Source organism: Kogia breviceps, chromosome 10 (assembly GCF_026419965.1).
Source record: "Kogia breviceps isolate mKogBre1 chromosome 10, mKogBre1 haplotype 1, whole genome shotgun sequence".
Classification (NCBI taxonomy): domain Eukaryota; kingdom Metazoa; phylum Chordata; class Mammalia; order Artiodactyla; family Physeteridae; genus Kogia; species Kogia breviceps.
In genome coordinates, this window is record NC_081319.1 from 41,687,698 (window position 1) to 41,704,410 (window position 16,713).

Sequence of the window (16,713 nt, forward strand, 5' to 3'; positions counted from 1 at the left end):
ATCATACTTTAAGTAGAATTGTATTGAATTTAAATTGATTCATGAAAAATTGACATATTTATGTCAAACTGTCCAATCCCTGATCATGATAAATCTCTCCCTTTTGATCACATCTCTTTTTATGTCCCTTAACAGAACTTATAGAACTTAACATTTTTCTCTTGGTCTCCTGCATTGTTTGTTTTTGTTTGATTTTGGCTGCGCAGCATGGCTTGCGGGATCTCAGTTCTCCAACCAGGGACTGAACCCAGGCCACCGCAGTGAAAGCACCGAATCCTAACCCCTAGTCCCCCAGGGAACTCCTTCCTGCATTGTTTAATGAGGCTAATTACCAGCTATTTAATGGTTTTAGTTGCTATTATAGCATCATATTCTGTATTAGTTTCTGTTTTATTATTGCTAATGAGAGTAACACTTGATTTTTGTAGAGTTGCCTTGCTGGACTCTCGTTAGTTTATTAGTTTTTTCTTGGTTTCATTGGCTTTTCTATGTAGGTGAGTACCTCATCTTTAAAAAATTAGAGTTTGTCTTTTTCCCAGTGTTTATATCTCTTATTTCTTTAGTAAATTGTGAAATCCAGGTCGTCTGTTATTGTGTTGGCAACGTGACAGCTGACTTCTTTGCCTTGTTCCTGATTTTGAAGTGACTGTTTAAATTTTCTTCTTTTAGTATGATTTTGCTGTAGATATTTTGATAAGTGGCATTTATCAAGTTTAATACCTTTGCCAAGTTCTCTATGTTACTAGTTTTCCAAAACTAAAAAAAAAAAGCACATATAGTTGTTGAACATATAAATGCTTTTTCTACACCTATTAGGATTAAGATGATCTCATGGTTTTCCTTTAACCCATTCTTGTCATGAATTACTTTAGCTTCTTTGACATTCAGCCATTCTTTTGTGAATGGAATAAACTGATAAACCTTAATCCTGATCTATTAGTTTTAAAATACTGTATTATATTGAGTTTGCTAATTATTTTAGATTTTTGTGTTTATGTTCATAAGTAAAATAGGTCTGTAATTAACCCCTCCTGCACTTCTTTCTCTGATTTTGAGATCAAGATTATACTAAGCTCATAAAACAACTTGGGTCAGTTTCTGTCACTTTATGTTTTCTGAAGCAATTTACATGTGATCTAGATTAACAGTTCCAAATTGGGATGAACTCACTCGTAAAAATAATCTTTTCTCTTCTTTCGATACACCCAAGGGTTGAGAAGTGGCTCAACTGTATTTCTTGCTTTAAAATTTTTCTTGTTTTTATTCTTGCTAGAGATGTGGGTAAGGCAGAAGCCCCTGGCTGGCCCCCTGGGCTTGTCTCCATCATGTGACCCTTTTCTAGGTGGAGTTGCCATGGAAACAGATGGGTCTGGTTCAGCCTCCTTGGCTTGCCAGGCAGGAGTTGCAGCAACCCCGGGGCCTGTATGATCCAATCAGAGGAACATGGCCTTGCCCCTGAGGCTTTTTGGGCACTATCTTTACCTTTCTGGATATTCTGGAGCAATCCACTGCCTTTCTGACCCCCAGTTTTGTCAACTGTGTAAGATGTCTCCTCCAGCTCAAATTCTTTTGGGGAAGGGGGACTACAGCTCATGGCTACTGCCTGGGTTTGCCTCATCTGGGCTCCCCTCCATCTCCCTCTTTCCCTAGAGAACCTGCCAGAGAAGGCTGACAGGGACCAGTATGAGCTGCTCTGCCCAAACAATACTCGGAAGCCAGTGGATGCATTCAAGGAGTGCCACCTAGCCCAGATCCCTTCTCATGCGGTTGTGGCACGAAGTGTGGATGGCAAGGAGGACTTGATCTGGAAGCTTCTCCACAAGGCACAGGTATCCCCACCCAGAGTACCCCTAACCTGCTTGGATTTGGTGGTGGGGAAGTTTCCTTCCTTCCTTCCCTAACTTCCCGCCACTGTAGAAGTCCTCTGTAGCCTCACTGCACAGATGCAGTGGCTTGCCTGTCTCTAGGCCATACTCCACACAGCAGGAACAATGAAGCCCCTTCTAGCATTACGGACTGGAGGTGTCTCATGGGCTGAAGTAGAAGCAGGGGGAGGACAATGCAATATTCTCAGGACTCTAAAGTGCTTGGAACCCAGCAGCTTTTTAAAGATGAAGCCATAACTGAGCTATGTCACAGGGGTGGCTTGAGTCCCTCTATGGGAGGAAGTCAACCAAGGTTCCTCCTCTCAGAATCATCCCTAAATTCCAGATATTCTCTTTCAACATCGTGTTTTTGTTTCCTGTTTACCACTGACATCATAATTCTCCTTTCCCTTAATTAGGAGAAGTTTGGAAAAAGCACTCCACAGGGCTTCCAGCTCTTTGGCTCTCCTCGTGGGCAGAAGGACCTGCTGTTCAAAGACTCTGCCCTTGGGTTTTTGAGGATCCCCTCAAAGATAGACTCTGGACTGTACCTGGGCTTCCGCTACCTCACCGCGTTGCAGGGCCTGAGGGCAAGTGAGTGAGGACCAGGCAGGCCCCAAGGGCAGGCTGGTGTGGGTGGGGAGCACCTCACCCCCAGCCCATGGCCCTGCTCTGTAGTGGTCACTTGGCCATCTCCCAGCCACTGGAGGTCTTCACCATGGTAGGTCTGATGTGAGTGGGAGCATCTTCTGTGGACCAAGTCAGGTGAAAAGTGTCTCCAAAGAAATGTGTTGCCTCCTGATAGTACTGCCACAGGTCCCTGTGTGTGTCAGGCTCCCCAGCCCTGACGGAACAGTCAGTTTGCCTCCCAGGAAGTGAGAAGTATGAACGTGAACCAAGAGAGCCAGAGCCCCTCCTGGGATAAATCCAGAGGCCTGGTGGGACACGGCCCAGTGCCTGGGCCCTGAACTTGGCTGGGATACCACATTGGGCCAGCTCAGCCATGGCTGCTTCTCCACTGGAGGCTTCAGATGGAGTCTGGGTGAACTGGGAAGCTGCGCTGTTGTCAGTGGTTGGTGACTGCCTGCCTTAGGGGGAAGTCAGGACAGGGCTCAAGGTCCCCTAGGCCATCTCTTGGGGCTGCCACTGTTTCTGTGTCCTGGAGCTTTTGTCCCGTAGGACAGAGATATGAGGCAATATCTCTGTATCTCTTTCATTACACTAAAGCTTGAAGGGTGGGTTAGAAGCCGGGGAAGCCTCCAAAGGAACAGAAATGATACACAAGGAGGGCTATGCCTCAAGAAGGGTCTGGGGAGCTGAGAATGGAGGGGGGAGGGGAGCACGTGGAGGGGAAGAGGCGCAGGTGTCTGATTCCACTCTTCCCTGGAGGAAGTAGCTCCCTCCCAGCGAGCGTCGGGGCAGGAAGGGCGCTCTGAGTGGAGCCCGCGGTCCAGGGAGGTCGGCGGGCCTGGGTGTCCCTCGCTGGGCTCAGGGCACCTGCCGACCGTCTTGTCCCCGGGCAGCTGCAGCGGAGGTGGAGGCGCGGCGCGCGCGGGTCGTGTGGTGCGCGGTGGGACCCGAGGAGCAGCGCAAGTGCCAGCAGTGGAGCCTCCAGAGCAGCCAGATCGTGGCCTGCGCCACGGCCTCCACCACCGAGGATTGCATCGCCCTGGTCCTGGTAGGTGGCCAGCGGCGGCCCTGCGGGCGGTGCGGGCAGGGCAGCGCTCCTAGGAGACCGAGGTCACAGGCATCCGGTCTGATGTGCGGCGGACCTTGGAGGCGCTACGGCCCCGGGGGCGGGGTCTGCTCGCGCCTGCGCAGTGTGGGAACAGGCACAGCTTTCCGTCTGCAGCCTGTTTACTGTGGGCTTTCCAATCTGATTTTAAGAACAAGTTGCGATGAATGCAGGTAATTTGGAAAATATAGAAAGATGTGATGTAAAAACAAACAAAACACTGGGACCTCACACAGAGATACCACAGAGTTTTACTAACTTCCCCACTCCAGGATTTCTCGGTTCATCTCAGTTTAGCCTCGGAAAAGTACTGGGTCTTTCCAGTTATGTAGTTTGAGTCCTTTTCACTTAACAGTGTATCATGGCCATTTTCCCACGTGATTTATTCTTTGAAAACACTTTAAAAAGTGATTTCAGGATATCTTTTATATGGTGCGACACAGTTTAGTCATGACCCTATTCTTTGTGTCCTTATTTTGTTGTTAACAATAACCCTGTGCTGTGCAGCCTTGAATAGAAATCTCAATCCACATCTCCTATTAGCTTTAATAATGTTGTAAAAAAATTAGTACTTAGTCAAAGAGGGAGTTTTACAATCTTGATGAGTCCATGTTCCAATTCTGGAGCGTGGGCTCGTTCATTCTGATAGTGAGTGAATTTGTTTCTGCTCACTTGTTGAATAGCTTCTGTGTAGCACTTTGAGTGTCTCGCTAATGAGCAGAGACTAGACAAGACCAGCTGTTCCCATCTGTCTCCTCAGTGAGGGAGGCTGGTCCAGGAGGGCATCCAACAGTACTCCAAGTGCAGAAAGGGATTTTGTTCAGAGGACCGGGCTACCTGTACCCGGTCTTTCCAACGGAAGGGACAGCATGAAAGGCATGTAGGCTGGTAGAGAATTAATAGTGCACATGGCGTTTCCTTGGGGTGCTCAGTTCAACCCTTGCTGCTTTACTGGGGCACCTGACAGCCATTCTCTCAGAGCTGTAAAGACAGGCGGGACAGGAAACAGCCTCACTGTGGTGCTGGAGATATGCTTTGTCTTGGCAGAAAGGAGAAGCTGATGCCCTGAGCTTAGATGGAGGATATGTCTACACTGCGGGCAAGTGTGGTTTGGTGCCTGTCCTGGCAGAGAACCAAAGTAAGTGGAGAAGAGTCCTCTCTGGTTTATTCCCTCAGAGCTTCAGGGGTGGGGTAGAGAGGAGTAACCCCACTCAGTGGGTCCAAGTGGAGACATTAAAATGGACAGGTATGTTCAAACAGGAGAATCAGGGGAAAGAATAGATGAAAGGGGCTGTGTTACCCACACAGCCTATTGTAGTGAGAACTTACAAAGCCCCGATTGGTTTCTTCTTCTTAATTTAAAAAAAGATTTTAGTAAAGTATAATATATATGCAGAAAAGTACACACAAGTGTACAACTCAAGGACATTTCACAAAGAGGTACATCCCCAAGCACTAGGGCCCAGAGCAAGACACAGCAGGTACCACAAGTCTCTTTGTGTCCTCCTGTCACCAGCCCCCTTACTCCAGCAAGGGTAATGACTCCTGACTTCAATTGGCACAGATCAGTTCTGCCCGTTTTTGAATTCTATGTAAATGGAGTTGCACAGCATGTGCTTTTAAAAATGTCTTTTGCTCAGCATTATACCTCGTTTTGTAGTATTCTATTGTGTGACTCCACTGCAGTTATTTTCTACTGTGGATGAGCATTTGGGTAATTTCCAGTTGGCTGCTGTGGATAGCGTTGCTATGAACATCTGTGTCCGTGTCGTTTGGTAAGCACATATATGCATTTCTGCTGCCTGGAACTGCTGCGACAGTCTCTTTGGACTTGATTCTGCAAAGACAAATACCTTCTGATTTCACTCCTATGTGGAATATTAAAAAAATAAGTGAACAAACCAAACCAAATCAAACAAAAACAAACACACAGATTCAGGGAATAGAGTAGTGGATAGCAGAGGGAAAGGGGGAGTGGGGGGAGAGGGAAATGGGTAAAGGGTGTCAGCTGTAGATGGAAACTAAACTTTTGGTAGGTATATAGAAGTCAAAACATAATGCTGTATGCATGAAACTTACATAATGTTGTAAACCAATTAAAAATACTTTTCCAATAAAACAACACCTACAGATTCACATTATCCACCACGTGAAACGAGAGTGATGCGACTTTTTCCCAAGGAGAAGCCAGTTACTGAGTCTGAAAGCATGGATCTCCCCATGCTGAAGGGACATAAGAAATGCTAACTTTATCCTTAGCCTCTCCAGAGGGAACTAGAGGAGGTGAGGCAGGTGAGACAAGGTGCCCCTAACTTCCAACGGGCGAGGATTAGGTAGGAGTACTTTGGTTGCAAATGACACAATCCCATTGCCAACTGGCTTAAACAAAAAAGATAGTTGATTGGTTTATGTGGAGATTGAACTGTCCAGACATTAGTTTCAGCAGTTCCACCCCTGGGTACATCCCCAGACGTGTATGAAGATGTCAGTGACAACACTGGAAGCGTGAACTTAGGAGCCCTAACTCAGCTCAATGAGTTACAGACAGTTAGGCGGTTTGAACTTAAAAACACAATATTGGGACAAATATCATATGATATCACTTATATGTGGAATCTAAAATATGGCACAAATAAACCTATCTACAAAACAGACTCACAGACATAGAGATCAAACGTGTGGTTGCCAAGGGGGAGAGGGAGGAGGAGAGGGATGGACTGGGAGTTTGGAGTTGGTAGATGCAAACTATTACATTTAGAATGGATAAACAACAAGGCCCTACTGTATAGCACAGGGAACTATATCCAGTCTCCTGGGATAAACGATAATGGAAAAGAATATTTAAAAAAGAATGTAGGTATGTGTATAACTGAGTCACTTTGCTGTACAGCAGAGACGGGCACAGCATTGTAAATCATCTATACTTCAATTAGGGAATTCCCTGGTGGCCCAGTGGGGTTAGTACTCAGTGCTTTCACTGTCGGGGCCCAGGTTCGATCCCTGGTCGGGGAACTAAGATCCTGCAAGGCACATGGCACAGCAAAAAAAAAAAAAAAAAAAAAAAAAAAAAGAGCTTAAAAACACAGTATTGGGTTGAAAATAAACAAAGGAGGAAACTTAGTGAAGTCTATAATACAGTGCCATTTATTTATATTAAAAACACATGTACACAAAACCATGCCAGTATATGTTCTTTGATATGTGTGTACCTTTGAAAAATATATGAACACAATAAAACATGTGTTTAATGACGTTTTGCTTATCTTTATTCTTTCAGAATCCTCCAAAAGTAATGGCTCAGATTGTGTGCACAGGCCAAGGGAAGGTGAGTTGGAATCGATCACTTTCAGAGTCAAGGGTAAGTTTTTGTATCTGGAGGAGGAGGTGGTGGGAACTTAAAAAAAACCTCACAGAGATGCAGCCATAGAAGCTGTAAGTGCTTTTGCAGATGCGAATCATTCAGAGATGAGTAACTATAATTATGTTTCTATGGCTCTTCATACATGGCAGAGAAATATCAGAGTTGCTCATTTTGTCCTGACCACGGGGAAGGTGGGGTGTTACACCCCCATCTCATATGGATGCAGAAACAGTGTCCCGGATCTCACTCACAGCCATTGAGAATACTGTGGCAGATCCTGGCCTGGAACCAAGTCCCTTGTGCTAAATCCCTTGCCCTGTGCACCAGCCCACCTGCCTGCCAGAGCTGGTGCTTCCTCAGCTTCGGCAGAGCTCTGCAGTTGCCGACAGCGGAGTCTGCCGGGTGCGTGCTCTCAGGAGGAGGACTGCACCCCATTTACCCTCTGTCAGCACAGGGAAGTCCTTGGGGACACACCCCCTGCATCCACACAGCACTTATTCGGCGACCGTCATTGCTCTGGCCTGATGCAGCTGGTATATTGCATGTTGCAGTTGGCGATTTATGCACTCTTGGGGTCATGCTTCTTGGTCAGTGTTTGTGGCTTTAGTAACCCCCATCAAAAATAGAATGAATTGCCAGTTTATAACTCAGCGACAGTATATGGCTGGTCAAGGACAGTCCCCAGCTATCACTTCAAGGATCAGCTTACAATTTCATTTCATAACCCAGATCAATCTCATCTTAACATAGAGCAGCAGCTTACATTTTGTTGGTCTATCAGACAGTGGCCAGTCATCTGGGGGAATCATTGCCTGGTGATGCTTCTTGACCCTTGTTGGCTTGGGTTGCACACAGCTGCGGTGGAGTCCATGGACCGGGCCCTGGGAGGCTAAGACTTGCTCTTCTCTTGTCCAAGGGTATCTTGCCGTGGCAGTTGTCAAGAAGGCAAATGATGAGCTCACGTGGAATTCTCTGAGAGGCAAGAAGTCCTGCCACACTGCCGTGGACAGGACTGCAGGCTGGAACATCCCCATGGGCCTGATCGCCAACCGGACAGGCTCCTGCAAATTTGGTAGGAGTCCCGAGGGAGTTGTGGGTCAGCCATCCTGAGGAGCAGGCTGGGGTCCTCTGTAGAACTCAAGGAGGGGAGGTGTGGGGTCTTGCAGGCTGACCGTGGCTTACAGGCCTTTTCTGGTGTAAGCAGGAACCCCCTGCGGCTGCTTTCTGCAGCTTCTCCACACAGCACTTCCCATACCCCCTCCACGCCACACGAAGGTGCAAAACTGGAGGATCAGTCTGTTTCTCTGCACCCTAAGAATGGATGCAGGTCCTGAGAAGTACAAAAGGCATTTTTTGCTTCCTGGAGCTCCGGATCTAAATTCCTCCCAGGCACTGGCTTCTCAGTTTGGGAAAAGCCGTCTGCCTTCCTCACGAAAGGTGACTTCTGTTACTAAACAGAACAGACTTCTTACTCCACGCTGTAGAGGAAACTGAGTAAGACCTCCAGGCTTTTGGCTCAGCCTCCCCTCCCTGGCCGCAGGCCGTGCTCACACTCCACACGTGAGCCACGCCCTACCTGCCGTGGGCGTGGAGCTGTGTGCCACGTTCTTGTCGTGGCCCACCTCCCAGGCAGGCGTCTGCTCAAGTGGGGCCCTGCTGCATTTTGAATGGGTCTGCGATCCCGGCTTGGTGGGCTCTCGTGTGGCTCTGTTCCTCACTAGCAGTGCACACTGGTGTCGCTCTCTATGACCCCACGGCAGCCTCCAGCTTGTGGGCAAGCTGCCAGGACCACGGTGGGACACTCCCAGCCCTAGCCCGAGCTTGGCACGTGGCATGGCTCTTCCAGTGGCAGGGGCTGCATGAGTCGGATAATGGGTGCTACTTGCTCGTCGGGGCAGGGCTTTCTTGTCACCTTTATTTCCTCTCTCTTTAATCCGTATTAATCCATGTTAACTCCTTAATGTGGGTTAAATCACATGGTGGGTTGGTTCATATTAGGTTCAGCTGCAAGGACAGAAAACCCCCAGCAGAAGTGAATAGAAGTTTATTTCTCTCCCACGTGAGTGAAGTCCAGACGTGGGTTGTCCAGAGCTGGCAGGACGACCACATGGTGTCAGGGGCCCAGGTTTCAAACATCTGGCTGTTCTGAAACATATGTGGCTTCCGTGCTCAATCAAGGTCGCTCATGGCCCACGTCACATCTGGGGGTCCAGTCCCCACTTCTGCATTCCACGTGCAGAATGAAGGAAGGGAAGGAGACGGGGCAAAACACATGTGCCAACTGTCTTTTAAGGATGTCAGGACACTGGCACCCAACATTCCTGCTCATATTTCACTGGCGATACTTAGCCATGTGGCTTACTAGCCACAGAGTGAGCTTTGTCTCTGTTCTAAGGGACCAGGTGCCCAGGTAAAAAGCAGGGTTCCTATTACTGAGGAAAAGGGGAAATCAGATCCTGGAGTGGACATTTTGCAGCTTCTGCTGAAATGGCCATCAGGTTCATCAAGTTGAGTCCCCAGCTCGAGGCTGTGATGATGGGACCCTTTGTACAATTACACACTCTCTTCCCCATCCCTCATCAGGTTTCCCGTCTCAAGTACCTACAGTCTCAAGTTTTTCTGAACCTTGGTGGGGCCCGGGTTGGTAGTAACATGTTCCTGTGTGTTATATAATGACTGTGTTCTATGTGCCTTGGCCAATATGATGAATGGAAACCAAGCCACATCACCTGTTAGGTAAAGACCGCTTAGCTTGACTCAGGTAAGAGCTGACTCCCCGTGCTTCTTCTCTGCAGATGAATTCTTTGGTCAAAGCTGTGCCCCTGGGGCTGACCCGAGATCCAGTCTCTGTGCACTGTGTGTTGGCGATGACCAGAACATGGACAAGTGTGTGCCCAACAGTAAGGAGAGGTACTATGGCTACACTGGGGCTTTCAGGTGAGTGCTGTGGCCAGGCTTCACCAGGACGGGGCCTTGTTCTCCATCCTCCGGCATCTTGGCACTGCATTTCTAAGGGGCCCAACGTGGCCCATCACAGCAGAGCCAAGGGGCAGCCCGGGGATCAGCTGATGGGCGGGCTGGGGAGGGCTCCTCCCATCGCACCCACCACCCCAAGAGTGGGGACTGGCCCTGGGGCTGGCTGACCTCAGCTCTGCTGGTCTCCCCCTTGTGGCCGGGAGCCAAGGTCAACCTCAGTGGGCCTCAGTGTCCTCATCCTCAGCATCAAATGGGAAGAGGTTGTGGTATCAGTCCTTTCTGCAATTCAGTTTATGCGGAAGAATTCTCTTTCTCACAGGCACTACCCTCTACCCCTACCTAGGTCATTGTTATGTTTCATGTTTTACTTTCCTCTTTGATTTTGGCCTTAGAAATGGCAAGATAGCCCAGTGTTATTCTCCACTAGTGAAAAATAAACCAAAAACTAAGTTTTCAGAATTCACCAATTATAAACACTTAGTAAGTCACAGTATCTTTCCACAGTCTTCATTTTATTTATAATCCAGACGTTACTTCTCAGTGGTACAATTAGGAGTTCGAAGGGCAGAGTTCTCCCCCATCCGTTTTTCTGTGTTCGCCAAGAATATATTTCACCACCAGGTGGCGTCATGTACCTGAGAATGACTGCCCAAACTGGTCTTTGAATTTTTTAATATAAATTCAGTAGCCTTCTCGCCAGTGATGGGATGATCTAAAAGTAGCTTTTGCTATACTCTGAGTGAGTTATAAAACAAAAATTTCGTGAATGTGCAAAAATATCTTTAAGGGGCTAAAGTTTTGCAAATGTAAGAGTTGTGATGTGATTCTACTCAGAAATATTGAATAGACAACACGTCTGATAAAAAACCCTGTGGTTTTCTTTTCCAAACCTTTGGTAAGGTATTATTTCACTGGAAACACCTACACTTTAGCATTCCTATTTATACGAGAAGGAAATGCTTTGTCTTTTGCTCAGATCGAAAGCTGGCATCAGAACCATATTTATCTCTGTTTCTAACTAACATCCGTGTATATTGCTGGCTCTTGATTTTTAGATGTCAGCTATTTTCTGCTGACTTTCCATTATGAAAGAAGAAGATGTAGCCTCTCATACTGCTCCTGTGCTTCTTCCACCCATAACCACAAGCTTCACCTCCTTTTAGTATCCAACAAGAGTATGACATATTTAGTGCTTACTTTATGATGAATATGTAAATATTAGTCTCATATTAAATATGTGATATAATAAGATTATATTTCCATTATTGAAAAGAGTTTTTGTTTACTCTGGAGTTGATACGTGTCTTTTAAAAATTTGCTTAATTTTCTGTACTTCTTTTAAAAAATCACTTATTCATCCCTCAAACCTTCTACTAGTAGCATAAATGTAGCAATCCATGCACAAACAGACTGGAGGCTGTCCCAGATTCATCATTTACCGGGGAGTGTTGCACCTGAAGATCTCCACCCTCCTCCCCAGTCAGGATTGGTCCTCGCGAAGCCCCCTACATATCTGTGGTCTGGGGATTCCCCTTAAGCATCATTCTGGGATTTTTCATTGTCTTACTTCCTCCTAAATGACCAGTTTCCTGGATACCACATCTTTAGTTTTCTTGGTTTTGTTGCAACAGAACACATGTTCTGAGAAAGAACTCCTACATGTGAGTAGGAGCTCTGTTTTTTGAGTATTTACATGTCTAAAAACATCTTTAGTCTACCCTTGAAGTGATTTATAGTTTGGCTGGATAACTAAGTGCAGGCTGGAAAACAATTTCCCTAGGAATTTTGACAGGATTTCCATATCTGGGAAATGAGAGCATTAAGTGTTTTGACCAACTGTCCCACTAAAAACAAGCAAAAATGTTGGGTTAAGTACACACGCACACACACACACACACACACACGCACGTGCGCACACACACCTGTGTTCTTTTTTTTTTTTTTTTTTTTTTATAAATTTATTTATTTATTTTTGGCTGTGTTGGGTCTTCGTTTCTGTGCGAGGGCTTTCTCTAGTTGCGGCGAGCGGGGACCACTCTTCATCGCGGTGCGCGGGCCTCTCACTTTCGCGGCCTCTCTTGTTGAGGAGCACAGGCTCCAGACGCGCAGGCTCAGTAGTTGTGGCTCACGGGCCCAGCTGCTCCGCGGCATGTGGGATCTTCCCGGACCAGGGCTCGAACCCGTGTCCCCTGCATTGGCAGGCGGATTCTCAACCACTGCGCCACTGGGGAAGGCCGCACACCCGTGTTCTTAAGAGCATTGAATAACTGACAAAGTAACAAGGGATTATTAGACTAAAATCTAAGGGGAATAGGAATTCAGAGACCTAGGTGGAGACACTTTGTCCTGAGGGTAGCTATTCTGACAAACTTGAACTCAGAGGTTACATGCACCTTTAAGGTAGGAGTAAACCAGAAGTAACTTCCACCCCACTCCCAGGAGGCTTCAGGTTACCTGGATGCTGAGGAACACTGGGAGGAAAATACATGCCATCCCTGCAAAATTGAAACCATGGGCCAGCTCTTGCATGGATTTGCAGCTCCAACTTGTGTTTCCTAGTATGGTCCAGAAATTCTCAACTCATAATTTTTTAAAAAGTGGTCCCAGACTAGCAGTCCATTTAGGAATCTGTCTGGAAGACAGCATCTTCAGTTTAAGCCTCAAAGACTGCTCAGAAATATTCTATCAGTAACAATGAGCAGGACACAGTAAAAAGTAATTATAACAATGTGAAACAAACACACGGGGGAACAGTTGCCAGAAGCAAAAAACAGCAGAATAAACAGGTTAGTATTTTTAAAAAGGAATAAATAGAACTTCTAGAAAGGATGACAGCAATTGAAGTTTGCTATATAATCGACCAGTTTAACAGATTAAACATAGCTAAAAAGAGAGGTAGCAATGCAGAAAATATGTGAAAAAAATTATGCAGAATGTAACATAGAAAGACAGAAAATCGAGCAAATTCAGAAATTTAAAAGCATTAATCCATTGTCTTCTAAAGCTAGAGTTTCTGTTGAGAAATCTGGTACCATTTTTCAATCCCTGATTCTTTGTATATGATGTTTTTTTCTTCTTGAAAAGAATTTTTTTGAGTTTTCAACAATTTATTTTTGGCTTCCTAATTCTGAGAGAGAAGCTTTAGAAGGCTCATGAGGTGTCTTAGACAAACAGGTCTACACAAAGAATATTTTGTGAAGAGTAAATAAATCAGACACATGTTTTATATTTCTCTCTAAATTTACAGAGATTTAACTATGAATGAAGAATACTCTTTAGGAAAAATTGAGTTTTGTGTTTCATCCGATATAAAATGCTTTGAAAACTATTTTTGTGAAAAGTTTTTGATTTAAAGAAATAAAATAAAAAATAGTTCGAAAAATTATTTTTAAATCTCCCTCCAGTGTTCTGAAACTTCACAATGGTATTTCTCTAGTGGGTCTTCTTTTAATTCATCGATTGGGCATATATATTTACACTGCATGTATATAGGCTCTATCTAGTCCTGCTTTTCTCAGCTACTTTCAGTGGTGCCTAGTACTTCTAATTGTTGAGTCTTTCTGGAGTTCTGCTGTGCACGTCAGCTTTCTCCTGGGCGCCCCCCACTTCCAACTTACGTCACAGCTCTCTTTGCTCTTTTGGGTCAATTACTGCTCACCCATTTGATCTCTACTTCGAAACGTTGTCATTATTATCTTCTCTCTTTCCCTCTTGCCTTCCTCTGGCTCATAGATTTATGGCTTTAAAAAAAATCTCATTCATGTCATTTTATTGGAATTTTAGAAGGAGGGAAGGTACCCATATATCTTCAATCTACCATTTTAAACTCTAAGTTCCTAGAAATATTTGTCCTTATCTTTTCTATGTTTACTTCCATGTTTCAGTTTTTGGAATGTGTATATGAATATTTATGAAAACTCTAATAGTTTTTCTTCGTTGGCAATGTTTTTTTTTTGGCCGTGCTGGGTCTTCGTTGCTGCGCATGGTCTTTCTCTAGTTGTGGCAGGCGGGGCTACTCTTCGTTGTGGTACGCGGGCTTCTCATTGCCGTGGCTTCTCTTGCTGTGGAGCACGGGCTTTAGGCGCGCAGGCTCAGTAGTTGTGGCTCACGGGCTTAGTTGCTCCGTGGCACGTGGGATCTTCCCGGCTCAGGGCTCAAACCCATGTCCCCTGCATTGGCAGGCAGATTCTGAACCACTGCGCCACCAGGGAAGCCCCTCTGGCAATGTTTTTATTCTCTGAAACATTTTAGGTGCCTGGCTGAGGACGCTGGGGATGTTGCATTTGTGAAAGATGTCACTGTCTTGGAGAATACTAATGGTAGGTAAAGATGTTTCCCTTTCCCCTTCAAAGAAGAATCTTTGCCATCACGACACAGATTACTATTCAGATTTGCAATTGGGAAATATTATAACCTTTTCCAGACTTGGATCAAATTAATTCTAAAATACTTTACCTCAATATGCAACATGGTAACATCTATAGGTGTCACATTGATTTTGAAACCAAATTTGCTCCCTCCCTCCCTCCCTCCCTCCCCCCCGCCTCTCTCTCTCTCACACACACACACACACACACACACACACACACACACACACACACACACACACACACACCCCAGCCATACTCAGGCGCAACTATCTCCCCGGCTTTGTCGAGTCAGCCACAGAAGCACACCATCTTCCTGTCTCAGCCTATTGGAAACTGAATGTGGATGACACATGAAAAAAAAATTTGGACATATGCAGGTTAAATTTCCCCTTTTAAACAAGGAAGTAGGAGCCTTCATTCAGCCCATGTGAGCCCTCAGTGTGGAAACTCCTTGGGGAGTTAATGAGGACAAAATCATAGGCAGATGCAGATGATAGAAGGTAAAACCCCCCAGCCAATAGAGGAATAGTCACTCTCTCTTCTGACCTCTGGTGAAAATACTAATTACCAAGTTTAAGACTACCAGCGGTGTGCTGCCTTCCAAACCCAAACCGCACCTCTCTCCTTACCGGCTGCACTTAGCCCTCCACCCCCCACCCCCGCAGAGGACTTGCCACTTCCCCCCTCAAAGGGGCTGCTTCCATTTTCTGCCTCTTCCCTTCAGTGATAGCCACAGCCAGAGCCACTCCTCCAAGTCCCTGGGGAGAGCAATCGAGCCCAGACATGTAAATCTGGGGTGATCTCAGTATCGAATGGACAAAGCCAGGAGAATGCATGAAGTCTTTTCTTTCTTTCTTTTTTTTTTTTTTTTTTTTTTTTTTTGCGGTACGCGGGCCTCTCACTGTTGTGGCCTCTCCCGTTGCGGAGCACAGGCTCCAGATGTGCAGTGGGAAGATTCAGTGGGAAGCTTCCTGGACCGGGACATGAACTCGTGTCCCCTGCATTGGCAGGCGGACTCTCAACCACTGCGCCACCAGGGAAGCCCGGAAGTCTTTTCTTTTTTTTTTTTTTTTTTTTGTGGTACGCGGGCCTCTCACTGTTGTGGCCTCTCCCATTGCAGAGCAGAGGCTCCGGACGCGCAGGCTCAGTGGCCACGGCTCACGGGCCCAGCCGCTTCGCGGCATGTGGGATCTTCCCAGACCGGGGCACGAACCTGTGTCCCCTGCATTGGCAGGCGGATTCTCAACCACTGCGCCACCAGGGAAGCCCCGGAAGTCTTTTCTTGAGTGGACAGGGCAAAAGGAGAGAAGCAGCCACCTGACCACGAAAGCTACATTTGCACACACACAGGCATACCTGTGTACAATTACAGTTTGAATTCAGGAACCATGAATCTAAGTGATCTCCAGGGATCAGATGGGTGTCAAATTTAGTTTTAAGCTTCTCTGGGATTTCACAACTGTATTTTATCAGAGTTGACTGAAAGCATATTTGATAAACCCATAGACGTTCCTATCCTTTCTCTGGTTACACTAAGAGCATTGGAATACGAAAGGAAACAATTTTTTTCTTCTTCTTTTTTAAAAATACTTATTAATTTAATTTATTTATTTGGCTGAGCCAGTTCTTAGTTGCGGCACACGGGATCTTCATTGCGGCATGCAGGATCTAGCTCCCCGACCAGGGATCGAACCTGGGCCCCCTGCCTTGGGAGCTGGTAGTCTTACCCACTTTACCACCAGGGAAGTCCCAACAATTTCTTCTTGAACACAAACCAGCACTTCTTTTTCTGGAACTCACTGGAAAATATGGCATACATGGAGGGTTTTCTTTTAAAGAAATGTAACAGCTTTATGGAGATACAATTTACATACTCCAAAATCCACCCATTCAGAGTGTAGATTCAATGGGATTTAGTGATCTCCAGCACATTCTAAGTTGTGCAGCTGCCAACAGAATCCAATTCTAGAACATTCACAAAACTCCTTAAAGAAACCCTGCACCTATTATCAGTCCCTTCCCCACACCCCCAGAGATGGCAACCATCAATTCACTTTCTGTTTCCATAGATTTGCGTATTCAGGACATTTCACATAAATGGAATCCTACGATATGTGATCTTTTGTGACTGGCTTCTTTTACTTAGCATAATGTTTTCAAGGTTCATCCACATCGTAGCGTGTGTCAGAACTTGACTCCTTTTTATTGCTGAGTAATACTCCATCGTGAGGATATAGCACTAATGTTTGATATGTTTGAAGTTTGTGTATCTGTGGAGCTTTATTTGCTCTCCTTCACATCACTGCAACCCCAGTGTGTGCATTTCAAGAGGCCGGTGGATGGTCACAGCCACCCGGAAAGGATGCTTTGACTCAGGGGCAACCGTGGCTGATGCTGCCTTCTTTA

General features: G+C 46.0%; 1 protein-coding gene across 5 annotated transcripts in view; it reads left to right on the top strand.

Annotated features, from left to right (window-relative positions):
* LTF (lactotransferrin) overlaps positions 1-16,713 on the top strand; it is a 60,239-nt gene that overhangs the window by 40,412 nt on the left and 3,114 nt on the right. For all 5 annotated transcript variants that reach the window (XM_067044495.1, XM_059076680.2, XM_067044497.1 and 2 more), the window contains 8 exons: positions 1,651-1,829; positions 2,285-2,459; positions 3,389-3,543; positions 4,648-4,738; positions 6,878-6,925; positions 7,878-8,033; positions 9,757-9,898; positions 14,189-14,256. In XM_067044495.1, the coding sequence (XP_066900596.1) occupies positions 1,651-1,829; positions 2,285-2,459; positions 3,389-3,543; positions 4,648-4,738; positions 6,878-6,925; positions 7,878-8,033; positions 9,757-9,898; positions 14,189-14,256 (1,014 nt within the window). The remainder of the gene's footprint in view (positions 1-1,650; positions 1,830-2,284; positions 2,460-3,388; positions 3,544-4,647; positions 4,739-6,877; positions 6,926-7,877; positions 8,034-9,756; positions 9,899-14,188; positions 14,257-16,713) is intronic.